This window comes from Silene latifolia, unplaced genomic scaffold (genome assembly GCF_048544455.1).
Source record: "Silene latifolia isolate original U9 population unplaced genomic scaffold, ASM4854445v1 scaffold_106, whole genome shotgun sequence".
NCBI classification, from domain to species: domain Eukaryota; kingdom Viridiplantae; phylum Streptophyta; class Magnoliopsida; order Caryophyllales; family Caryophyllaceae; genus Silene; species Silene latifolia.
Window position 1 is genome coordinate 1736158 of NW_027413125.1, and position 13267 is coordinate 1749424.

The 13267-nt window shown below is 40.5% G+C and overlaps 2 protein-coding genes across 2 annotated transcripts; both read left to right on the forward strand.

Moving 5' to 3' along the window:
• The first annotated feature begins 7785 nt into the window (after positions 1–7785).
• LOC141637413 (uncharacterized) lies at positions 7786–8340 on the forward strand. Its single transcript, XM_074446896.1, has one exon. It carries the CDS (start codon positions 7786–7788, stop codon positions 8338–8340), a length of 555 nt encoding a protein of 184 aa, XP_074302997.1.
• Positions 8341–11679: 3339 nt separating this feature from the next.
• LOC141637414 (uncharacterized) lies at positions 11680–12138 on the forward strand. Its single transcript, XM_074446897.1, has one exon. The coding sequence runs from the start codon at positions 11680–11682 to the stop codon at positions 12136–12138; it is 459 nt and encodes a 152-aa protein (XP_074302998.1).
• The last annotated feature ends 1129 nt before the right edge of the window (positions 12139–13267 follow it).

Consider the following 13267-nt stretch of genomic DNA (forward strand, 5'->3'; position numbering starts at 1 on the left):
CCATTTATCCTTGTTCATTAGTCCTTGTGAGTCGTTGTGTTAAACAAATGTAATTGTTCATTAGTCCAATTGACTCGTTGTGTGAACCATTTGTCCTTGTTCATTAGTCCTTGTGACTCCTGTTGTTAAGGAATTGTACTTGTACATTAGTCCATGTGACTCGTTGGGTGAACCATTTGTCCTCGTTCATTAGTCCTTGTGACTCGTTGTGTAAACCATTTTTCCTTGTTCATTAGTCCATGTGACTCGTTGTGTTAAAATAATTGTACTTGTTCATTAGTCCATGTTACTCGTTGTGTGAACCGTTTATCCTTTTTCATTAGTCCTTGTGACTCGTTGTGTTAAACAATTGTACTGGTTCAATTGTCCATGTGACTCGTTGTGTGAACCATTTGTTCTTGTTCATTAGTCCTTGTGTTAAACAATTGTACTTGTTCATTAGTCCATGTGACTCGTTGTGTGATACATTTGTCCTTGTTCATTTGGTCTTGTCACTCGTTGTGTTAAACAATTATACTTGTTCATTAAACCAAGTGACTCGCGTGAACCATTTGTCCATGTTCATTAGTCCTTGTGACTTGTTGTGTAAACCATTTGTCCTTGTTCATTAGTCCTTCTGACTCGTTTTGTTAAACAATTGTACTGGTTCACTTGTCCACGTGACTCGTTGGGTGAACCATTTATCCTCGTTAATTAGTCGTTGTGACTCGTTGTGTAAACCATTTGTCCTTGTTCATTAGTCCTTGTGACTCGTTGTGTTAAAATAATTGTACTTGTTCATTAGTCCATGTGACTCGTTGTGTGAACCATTTGTCCTTATTCATTAGCCCTTGTGACTCGTTGTGTGAACCATTTATCCTTGTTTATTTGTAAATGTGACTCGTTGTGTGAACCATTTGTCCTTGTTCATTGGTCTTCGTGACTTGTTATGTTATGCAATTGTAATTGTTCATTAGCCCTTGTGACTCGTTGTGCGAACCATTTGTCATTGTTTATTAGTAAATGTGACTCGTTGTGTGAACCATTTATCCTTGTTTATTAGTGAATGTGAATCGTTGTGTGAACCATTTATCCTCTTTCATTAGTCCTTGTGACTCGTTGTGTTAAACAATTGTATTTGTTCATTAGTCCATGTAACTCATGGTGTGAGCCATTTGTCCTTGTTCATTAGCCCTTGTGACTCGTTGTGTTAAACAATTCTAATTGTGGATTAGTCCATGTGACTCGTTGTGTGAACCATTTATCCTTGTTCATTAGTCCTTGTGAGTCGTTGTGTTAAACAAATGTAATTGTTCATTAGTCCAATTGACTCGTTGTGTGAACCATTTGTCCTTGTTCATTAGTCCTTGTGACTCCTGTTGTTAAGCAATTGTACTTATTCATTAGTCCATGTGACTCGTTGTGTGAACCATATGTCCATGTTCATTAGCCCTTGTGACTCGTTGGGTGAACAATTTGTCCTTGTTTATTAATAAATGTGACTCGTTGTGTGAACTATTTGTCCTTGTTCATTAGTCCTTGTGACTCGTTGTGTTAAAATATTGTACTTGTTCATTAGTCCATGTGACTCGTTGTGCGAACCATTTGTCCTTGTTCATTATAAACAATTGTACTTGTTCATTACTCCATGTGACTCGTTGTGTGATCCATTTGTCCTTGTTCATTAGGTCTTGTCACTCGTTGTGTTAAACAATTATACTTGTTCATTAGTCCAAGTGACTCGTTGTGTGAACTATTTGTCGTTGTTCATTAGTCCTTGTGACTCGTTGTGTGAAACAATTATACTTGTTCATTAGTCCAAGTGACTCGTGTGAACTATTTGTCCATGTTCATTAGTCCTTGTGACTTGTTGCGTAAACCATTTGTCCTTGTTCATTAGTTCTTGTGACTCGTTGTGTTAAACAATTGTACTTGTTCATTACTCCATGTGACTCGTTGTGTAATCCATTTGTCCTTGTTTATTAGCCCTTGTCAGACGTTGTGTTAAACAATTATACTTGTTTATTAGTCCAAGTGACTCGTTGTGTGAAATATTTGTCCTTGTTCATTAGTCCTTGTGACTCGTTGTGTTAAACAATTATACTTGTTCATTAGTCCAAGTGACTCGTATGAACCATTTGTCCATGTTCATTAGTCCTTGTGACTTGTTGTGTAAACCATTTGTCCTTGTTCATTAGTCCTTTTGACTCGTTGTGTTAAACAATTGTCTTGGTTCACTTGTCCATGTGACTCGTTGTGTGAACCATTTGTTCTTGTTCATTAGTCCTTGTGTTAAACAATTGTACTTGTTCATTAGTCCATGTGACTCGTTGTGTGATCCATTTGTCCTTGTTCATTTGGTCTTGTCACTCGTTGTGTTAAACAATTATACTTGTTCATTAAACCAAGTGACTCGCGTGAACCATTTGTCCATGTTCATTAGTCCTTGTGACTTGTTGTGTAAACCATTTGTCCTTGTTCATTAGTCCTTCGACTCGTTTTGTTAAACAATTGTCTTTGGTTCACTTGTCCACGTGACTCGTTGGGTGAACCATTTTTCCTCGTTCATTAGTCGTTGTGACTCGTTGTGTAAACCATTTGTCCTTGTTCATTAGTCCTTGTGACTCGTTGTGTTAAAATAATTGTACTTGTTCATTAGTCCATGTGACTCGTTGTGTGAACCATTTGTCCTTGTTCATTAGCCCTTGTGACTCGTTGTGTGAACCATTTATCCTTGTTTATTTGTAAATGTGACTCGTTGTGTGAACCATTTGTCCTTGTTCATTGGTCTTCGTGACTTGTTATGTTATGCAATTGTAATTGTTCATTAGCCCTTGTGACTCGTTGTGCGAACCATTTGTCATTGTTTATTTGTAAATGTGACTCGTTGTGTGAACCATTTATCCTTGTTTATTAGTGAATGTGAATCGTTGTGTGAACCATTTATCCTTTTTCATTAGTCCTTGTGACATGTTGTGTTAAACAATTGTATTTGTTCATTAGTCCATGTAACTCATGGTGTGAGCCATTTGTCCTTGTTCATTAGCCCTTGTGACTCGTTGTGTTAAACAATTCTAATTGTGGATTAGTCCATGTGACTCGTTGTGTGAACCATTTATCCTTGTTCATTAGTCCTTGTGAGTCGTTGTGTTAAACAAATGTAATTGTTCATTAGTCCAATTGACTCGTTGTGTGAACCATTTGTCCTTGTTCATTAGTCCTTGTGACTCTTGTTGTTAAGCAATTGTACTTGTTCATTAGTCCATGTGACTCTTTGTGTGAACCATATGTCCATGTTCATTAGCCCTTGTGACTCGTTGGGTGAACCATTTGTCCTTGTTCATTAGTCCTTGTGACTCGTTGTGTTAAACAATTGTACTTGTTCATTAGTCCATGTGACTCGTTGTGCGAACCATTTGTCCTTGTTCATTAGTCCTTGTGACTCGTTGTGTTAAACAATTGTACTTGTTCATTACTCCATGTGACTCGTTGTGTGATCCATTTGTCCTTGTTCATTAGGTCTTGTCACTCGTTGTGTTAAACAATTATACTTGTTCATTAGTCCAAGTGCCTCATGTGAACCATTTGTCCATGTTCATTAGTCCTTATGACTTGTTGCGTAAACCATTTGTCTTTGTTCATTAGTTCTTGTGACTCGTTGTGTTAAACAATTGTACTTGTTCATTACTCCATGTGACTCGTTGTGTAATCCATTTGTCCTTGTTTTTTAGCCCTTGTCTGTCGTTGTGTTAAACAATTATACTTGTTCATTAGTCCAAGTGACTCGTTGTGTGAAATATTTGTCCTTGTTCATTAGTCCTTGTGACTCGTTGTGTTAAACAATTATACTTGTTCATTAGTCCAAGTGACTCGTGTGAACCATTTGTCCATGTTCATTTGTCCTTGTGTAAACCATTTATCCTTGTTCATTAGTCCTTCTGACTCGTTGTGTTAAACAATTGTACTGGTTCACTTGTCCATGTGACTCGTTGGGTGAACCATGTGTCCTCGTTCATTAGTCCTTGTGACTCGTGGTGTAAACCATTTTTCCTTGTTCATTAGTCCATGTGACTCGTTGTGTTAAAATAATTGTACTTGTTCATTAGTCCATGTTACTCGTTGTGTGAACCATTTGTCCTTGTTCATTAGCCCTTGTGACTCGTTGTGTTAAACAATTATAATTGTGCATTAGTCCATGTGACTCGTTGTGGGAACCATTTGTCTTTGTTCATTAGTCCATGCGACTCAATGTGTTAAACAATTGTACTTGTCCATTAGTCCTTGTGACTCGTTGTGTGAACCATTTGTCCTTGTCCATTAGCCCTTGTGACTCGTTGTGTGAACCATTTGTCCTTGTTTATTAGTAAATGTGACTCGTTGTGTGAACCATTTATCCTTATTCAATAGTCTTTGTGACTCGTTGTGTTAAAACAATTGTACTTGTTCATTAGTCCATGTGATTCGTTGTGTGAACCATTTGTCCTTGTTCATTAGCTTTTGTGACTCATTGTGTGATCAATTTGTCCTTGTTTATTAGTAAATGTGACTCGTTGTGTGAACCATTTTTTCTTGTTCATTAGTCCTTGTGTTAAACAATTGTACTTGTTCATTAGTCAATGTGACTCGTTGTGTGATCCATTTGTCCTTTTTCATTTGGTCTTGTCACTCGTTGTGTTAAACAATTATACTTGTTCATTAGTCCAAGTGACTCGCGTGAACCATTTGTCCATGTTCATTAGTCCTTGTGACTTGTTGTGTAAACCATTTGTCCTTGTTCATTAGTCCTTCTGACTCGTTGGGTTAAACAATTGTACTGGTTCACTTGTCCACGTGACTCGTTAGGTGAACCATTTATCCTCGTTCATTAGTCGTTGTGACTCGTTGTGTAAACCATTTGTCCTTGTTCATTAGTCCTTGTGACTCGTTGTGTTAAAATAATTGTACTTGTTCATTAGTCCATGTGACTCGTTGTGTGAACCATTTGTCCTTGTTCATTAGCCCTTGTGACTCGTTGTGTGAACCATTTATCCTTGTTTATTTGTAAATGTGACTCGTTGGGTGAACCATTTGTCCTTGTTCATTGGTCTTCGTGACTTGTTATGTTAAGCAATTGTAATTGTTCATTAGCCCTTGTGACTCGTTGTGCGAACAATTTTTCATTGTTTATTAGTAAATGTGACTCGTTGTGTGAACCATTTATCCTTGTTTATTAGTGAATGTGAATCGTTGTGTGAACCATTTATCCTTTTTCATTAGTCCTTGTGACTCGATGTGTTAAACAATTGTATTTGTTCATTAGTCCATGTGACTCGTGGTGTGAGCCTTTTATCCTTGTTCATTAGCCCTTGTGACTCGTTGTGTTAAACAATTCTAATTGTGGATTAGTCCATGTGACTCGTTATGTGAACCATTTGTCCTTGTTCATTAGTCCTTGTGACTCCTGTTGTTAAGCAATTGTACTTATTCATTAGTCCATGTGACTCGTTGTGTGAACCATATGTCCATGTTCATTAGCCCTTGTGACTCGTTGGGTGAACAATTTGTCCTTGTTTATTAATAAATGTGACTCGTTGTGTGAACTATTTGTCCTTGTTCATTAGTCCTTGTGACTCGTTGTGTTAAATATTGTACTTGTTCATTAGTCCATGTGACTCGTTGTGCGAACCATTTGTCCTTGTTCATTATAAACAATTGTACTTGTTCATTACTCCATGTGACTCGTTGTGTGATCCATTTGTCCTTGTTCATTAGGTCTTGTCACTCGTTGTGTTAAACAATTATACTTGTTCATTAGTCCAAGTGACTCGTTGTGTGAACTATTTGTCGTTGTTCATTAGTCCTTGTGACTCGTTGTGTGAAACAATTATACTTGTTCATTAGTCCAAGTGACTCGTGTGAACTATTTGTCCATGTTCATTAGTCCTTGTGACTTGTTGCGTAAACCATTTGTCCTTGTTCATTAGTTCTTGTGACTCGTTGTGTTAAACAATTGTACTTGTTCATTACTCCATGTGACTCGTTGTGTAATCCATTTGTCCTTGTTTATTAGCCCTTGTCAGACGTTGTGTTAAACAATTATACTTGTTTATTAGTCCAAGTGACTCGTTGTGTGAAATATTTGTCCTTGTTCATTAGTCCTTGTGACTCGTTGTGTTAAACAATTATACTTGTTCATTAGTCCAAGTAACTCGTATGAACCATTTGTCCATGTTCATTAGTCCTTGTGACTTGTTGTGTAAACCATTTGTCCTTGTTCATTAGTCCTTCTGACTCGTTGTGTTAAACAATTGTACTGGTTCACTTGTCCATGTGACTCGTTGTGTGAACCATTTGTTCTTGTTCATTAGTCCTTGTGTTAAACAATTGTACTTGTTCATTAGTCCATGTGACTCGTTGTGTGATCCATTTGTCCTTGTTCATTTGGTCTTGTCACTCGTTGTGTTAAACAATTATACTTGTTCATTAAACCAAGTGACTCGCGTGAACCATTTGTCCATGTTCATTAGTCCTTGTGACTTGTTGTGTAAACCATTTGTCCTTGTTCATTAGTCCTTCTGACTCGTTTTGTTAAACAATTGTACTGGTTCACTTGTCCACGTGACTCGTTGGGTGAACCATTTTTCCTCGTTCATTAGTCGTTGTGACTCGTTGTGTAAACCATTTGTCCTTGTTCATTAGTCCTTGTGACTCGTTGTGTTAAAATAATTGTACTTGTTCATTAGTCCATGTGACTCGTTGTGTGAACCATTTGTCCTTGTTCATTAGCCCTTGTGACTCGTTGTGTGAACCATTTATCCTTGTTTATTTGTAAATGACGCGGATATGGACCCCATGGAAGAAGTTGTGCTCGACATAGAACACCAATCAAAACCAGGCCCAAATAACACATTTTTTATGCATGAAAATTGGATGGGTTTGCGTAAAAGAGAGGTATTATGCGCGGTTGAAGCTCGAGATCCGCACACCCCTTGATGCCGTGTGGGAACAAAAGAAAATCAAATGGGAACAAGGGGGAAGGGCCGAATGTGGCGGCACCAAGGGAGAGGAATTCTAAGTTTATATTTTTGCAATTTTTAAACTAGTTTGAATAAGATTTGACAAAAGGTCTAGGTTGTAAGTTCTATGCACCTAATCATCCTAGAACTTACAACTAGCATTTAATGCTTTGCTTGGAGGCCAAGGACTTTTTACTATAAAAGGACCTAGCCTCCCTCATTTGTAAGCATCAAAAGTTGAAGTATAAACATTTTAGAGAGAGAAACTTGGTGGTTTCAATCTTTTTCCAAGAGTCGAGGCTTTCGAATCTTGCCTTAAACTAAGGACGTGTTCCGCAGTTTGAGTTTGAGTTGCTTGACGCGTTTCGAGTAATTCCCCATTGTTATCACTATAGGTCTAGTGATACCAAATATCCCATTGTTTTCGATCTCTTCTCAAGGAATCGAAACAAATATCCTTTATCTTTTGCACAACAAAAACCCAAAAACAAAACAATTAAGTCTTCCGCTACGTATACGCATCAAATGGTATCGAGCTCGGCTCTTGATCACCCCAAAAAAATCAAGACGGTCCTAAGGAGGTCCCAATCCGTTGATAGTTGAATATCCAACGCGCTTGGTGTTCAAAGATTAAACTCGGCAAGGAAGTTGAGGTTTAATCGATTGGATCTTGAAGGCACGAATTGAACAAAAAAAAAAAAAAAACGAAAAACACTGTTCACGGTACTGTTCACTGACCAAAAAAAAAAAAAAAAAAAAAAACACACATCTTTCTTTTCGAAAAAAAAATCAAAGAACCCAATCACCAAATATGAACTTCGACGATCCAAACTTTCTCAAGGATCTTCAAAAGGCCTTAAAGAAATTGCAAGAACACGATCCCAAATGGCAGCCAAGACGTGAACGAGTCATTGACGAGTTCAAAATGAGTGAACTACCCGAGTTCACAGGAAGCACGGATCCCGAGTCTTACCTTGAATGGGAAAGACAAATAGATCGGATGTTTGATTTTAAGGGACTTGATGATGAACAGAGCTGCAAGTACGCCATTTTGAAATTAAGAAATGGGGCTTCATTATGGTATGAAAGCCTTAAGACCAGAAGAGTTCGAGCCGGAAAATCAAAGATAACATCGTGGCACGTGCTTAAACTAAAATTACGGAAGAGATATGTCCCCGCAACGCATAGGCTCACGACCTATCGTAAGATCACCGATCTTGCCCAAGGAAGGCTGAGTGTCCTAGAGTACATCAACGAATTTGAGAATCTGGCCTTAATGGGAGACTTGGTGGAAGATGAGGACATAAGGATGGCGCGATTCCTACGAGGTCTAAACCGCAACATCGCCCATGTTGTCGAGTTCTAATTACTCGATTTCGATACCTTGTGTAGTATGTGTCTCAAGGTGGAGGCGCAAGGAAAGACGAAGGTGACAACCACCTATGGTGAGAATAGCCGGACTTGGAAAAATGAGAACAACTCAAGGACAAGCACAACGGGAAACACCACCGATCCCAAGATGACTCCTACTCCAAAGGTCGCTAGCAAATCACCCGCCGCAAAGGAGAATAACTCCACGCAGATTCGGTGTTTTAAATGTCAAGGGTTTGGACATTTCAAAAATGCGTGCCGAGCAGCGAACCATCACACTAAGAGAGGCCGTGAAATGTCGTGAGGAACTGTTCGAAGAAGAGGAAAGAACTAAGGGTATTTTTAATCTAGAAGGAGATGAGGAAGAGGCACCCACCGGGAACGCCGAAGATTACGTCGCTCCTAGCTATGATTGCAATTTGGTTCTCCGAGCCCTGCAAGCTCAAACATCACCCATTGAACCGGAGCAGCGAAGTCAAATATTCCACACCAAATGCCAAGTGAAGGACAAATGGTGTAGCCTAATCATTGACGGAGGCAGTTGCACCAACGTCGCCTCAAAAGAGATGGTGGAGAAATTGAAACTACCCACGACACCTCACCCAAAACCTTACGCCCTGCATTGGCTCGATGACGAGAATAAAGTGAAAATCACTAAGCAAGTAAAGGTAACACTGACCATGGGATCTTACAACGACGACATCCTGTGCGATGTTGTGCCAATGGATGCATGTCATGTCCTATTAGGACGACCTTGGCAATATGACCGGGATGTGGTGCATCGCGGTCGAAGCAACGAGTACGAGTTGGTAAGTAAGGGAAAAAGAATTGTCCTTAAAAAAATGGCGCCAGTTGAAGTACGTTCTATGAGCGCCAAACGTAGAACGACTACTAGCATGACCATGCTCGCTAGTGAGAAAGAAGTGGACGAGGCCATTGTCAATGGCAAACAGGTTTACCTAATGGTGGTCAACGAAACGCCTAGCAATGAAAGCAAGGATGGACGATTAATCTCGCTCCTGGAAGAATTCAAGGATGTTTTCCCCGAAGAGTTACCCGCTGGGTTACCACCTATTCGTGGGATCGAACACCAAATCGACCTCTGCCGGAGCTCCTTTGCCAAACAGAGCGGCCTATCGGTGCAATCCGATGGAGACCAAGGAGTTACAGCGTCAAATCGAAGAGTTAATGGAACGAGGCTATGTACGCGAGAGCATGAGCCCATGTGCCGTTCCTACACTACTTGTTCCAAAGAAAGATGGAACGTGGCGAATGTGCATCGATAGCCGAGCCGTGAACAACATCACTATCAAGTATCGGTTTCCAATTCCGAGGCTTGATGATATGCTCGATGAGTTACATGGAGCCGAGATCTTCTCTAAAGTTGATTTGAGGAGTGGCTATCATCAAATTCGGATGAGAGAAGGGGACGAGTGGAAAACTGCGTTTAAAACTAAGCATGGGCTATACGAGTGGACGGTTATGCCATTCGGCTTGACGAACGCTCCAAGCACCTTTATGCGACTCATGAACGAAATACTCAAGCCTTTCATAGGCAGATTCGTAGTCGTTTACTTGGACGATATCTTGATCTACTGATCGGAGCAAGGATGACCACTTCCAACATCTTCGTAAGGTGTTCAACACACTTCGGGAGCAACAACTCTATGGAAAGAAGGAGAAGTGCTCGTTCTTAGTCGAGAGCGTTATATTTCTTGGATACAAGGTTTCTAAAGAAGGGGTTTCCGTCGATCAATCCAAGATTGAGGCGATCAAATCATGGCCTATTCGAAAATCACGTAAGTCCGATCCTTTCACGGACTTGCTTCATTCTATCGAAGGTTCATTCGGGATTTCAGCACCATCGCTAGCCCTATCACGGAATGTACAAAGAAGGGAACTTTCGTATGGACCCCGGCTGCTCAACGGGCCTTCGAGACGATTATCCAAAAACTTTGTGAGGCACCATTATTGGCGTTCCCAGATTTCACCAGCCCGTTCGAAGTCGAATGTGATGCAAGCGGTGTTGGAATTGGAGCCGTGTTAGTGCAAGGAAAGCGACCCATCGCTTACTTCTCGAGAAACCGAACGGGGCCAGGCTCAATTACTCGACTTACGACAAGGAATTCTATGCGATCGTAAGGGCCCTACAAAGATTGGAGTCACTATCTCCGACCAAGTCATTTCATCCCGCACTCGGACCACGAATCCTTGAAACATATCAATGGGCAACAAAAATTGAACTCAAGGCATGCCAAGTGGGTGGAATTTTTGCAATCTTTCCATTTCTCCTCCAAATACAAAACTGGCAAAAGTAACGTGGTGGCCGATGCTCTCTCGCGCCGATACTCATTATTGACGGTGCTCGATATTCGATTACTAGGATTCGAAGCACTAAAGGAATCCTACGAGAACGATCCCGACTTTGGGGAAATCTTCAAGACTTGCGAAAACGGGGCTCATGAAGAATTCCTTACACAAGACGGTTTTCTTTTCAAAGGAAACAGACTTTGTGTCCCGAAACTCCCGATCCGAGAACTCCTTATTCGAGAAGCCCACGGAGGTGGACTTGGGGGACATTTTGGAGTAAACAAAACTGTGGATATCCTCAAGGAACATTTTTATTGGCCACAATTGCAAGGAGACGTGCAAGCGATAGTACGAAAGTGCATCACATGTCACATGGCCAAAAGCAAATTCCAGCCCGGGGAGTATGTGCCATTACCTACCCCGTGCCGACCTTGGGAAGATATATCCATGGATTTCATCGTGGCATTACCGCGAACACAGAGAGGCAAAGATGCGATCATGGTAGTGGTGGATCGATTCTCAAAGATGGCCCATTTTATCGCCTGTCACAAAACCGATGACGCCAGCAATGTGGCGGACTTATATTTTCGGGAAGTCCTACGACTCCACGGGATTCCAAGGACAATCGTCTCCGATCGAGATTCCAAATTCCTAAGCTACTTCTGGAAAACGTTATGGAAGAGGGTGGGAACCAAGCTTTTGTTCAAGACTTCTCATCACCCTCGACATGACGGACAAACGGAGGTCACGAACCGCACCCTAGGTACAATGTTGCGAAGTCTGGTGAGTAAAACTCAGAAAGATTGGGATTTGAAGCTCGCGCACGCTGAGTTCGCATATAACCGCTCCCCAACTTATGCAACAAAGCACTCCCCATTTGAGGTCGTATATGGTATAAACCCGTATTTACCACTAGACCTCATTCCCTTACCCAAGGATGAAATCATACACAAGGATGCGGAATCCAAATTGAAATCAATGATCAAACTACATGATCAAGTCAGGGTAAGAATTGAGAAAATTAATGAAATGTACAAGCGCAAGGCGAACAAAACCCGCCAGCCAAGATCTTTCAAATGAAGGAGACCTCGTGTGGTTACACTTGAGGAAGGAGCGTTTTCCGAACAAACGCAAAAACAAACTCATGCCACGAGCAGAAGGTCCCTACAAGGTAATATCAAAGGTAGGCGACAACGCATACAAGATCGAGTTGCCCGGAGAGTATGGGGTACACGCCACTTTCAACGTCGGGGATCTATCTCCTTACATTGACGATGATGGAATCAAGGAATTGAGGGCAATTCCTTTTCAAGAAGGAGGAGATGACGCGGATATGGACCCCATGGAAGAAGTTGTGCTCGACATAGAACACCAATCAAAACCAGGCCCAAATAACACATTTTTTATGCATGAAAATTGGATGGGTTTGCGTAAAAGAGAGGTATTATGCGCGGTTGAAGCTCGAGATCCGCACACCCCTTGATGCCGTGTGGGAACAAAAGAAAATCAAATGGGAACAAGGGGGAAGGGCCGAATGTGGCGGCACCAAGGGAGAGGAATTCTAAGTTTATATTTTTGCATTTTTCAAACTAGTTTGAATAAGATTTGACAAAAGGTCTAGGTTGTAAGTTCTATGCACCTAATCATCCTAGAACTTACAACTAGCATTTAATGCTTTGCTTGGAGGCCAAGGACTTTTTACTATAAAAGGACCTAGCCTCCCTCATTTGTAAGCATCAAAAGTTGAAGTATAAACATTTTAGAGAGAGAAACTTGGTGGTTTCAATCTTTTTCCAAGAGTCGAGGCTTTCGAATCTTGCCTTAAACTAAGGACGTGTTCCGCAGTTTGAGTTTGAGTTGCTTGACGCGTTTCGAGTAATTCCCCATTGTTATCACTATAGGTCTAGTGATACCAAATATCCCATTGTTTTCGATCTCTTCTCAAGGAATCGAAACAAATATCCTTTATCTTTTGCACAACAAAAACCCAAAAACAAAACAATTAAGTCTTCCGCTACGTATACGCATCAGTAAATGTGACTCGTTGTGTGAACCATTTGTCCTTGTTCATTGGTCTTCGTGACTTGTTATGTTATGCAATTGTAATTGTTCATTAGCCCTTGTGACTCGTTGTGCGAACCATTTGTCATTGTTTATTTGTAAACGTGACTCGTTGTGTGAACCATTTATCCTTGTTTATTAGTGAATGTGAATCGTTGTGTGAACCATTTATCCTTTTTCATTAGTCCTTGTGACTCGTTGTGTTAAACAATTGTATTTGTTCATTAGTCCATGTAACTCATGGTGTGAGCCATTTGTCCTTGTTCATTAGCCCTTGTGACTCGTTGTGTTAAACAATTCTAATTGTGGATTAGTCCATGTGACTCGTTGTGTGAACCATTTATCCTTGTTCATTAGTCCTTGTGAGTCGTTGTGTTAAACAAATGTAATTGTTCATTAGTCCAATTGACTCGTTGTGTGAACCATTTGTCCTTGTTCATTAGTCCTTGTGACTCTTGTTGTTAAGCAATTGTACTTGTTCATTAGTCCATGTGACTCTTTGTGTGAACCATATGTCCATGTTCATTAGCCCTTGTGACTCGTTGGGTGAA

Coding starts and splice junctions, on each gene's coding strand:
- LOC141637414 (XM_074446897.1), top strand. CDS start 11,680: ATGAAATGTACAAGCGCAAGGCGAACAAAACCCGCCAGCCAAGATCTT.
- LOC141637413 (XM_074446896.1), top strand. CDS start 7,786: ATGAACTTCGACGATCCAAACTTTCTCAAGGATCTTCAAAAGGCCTTA.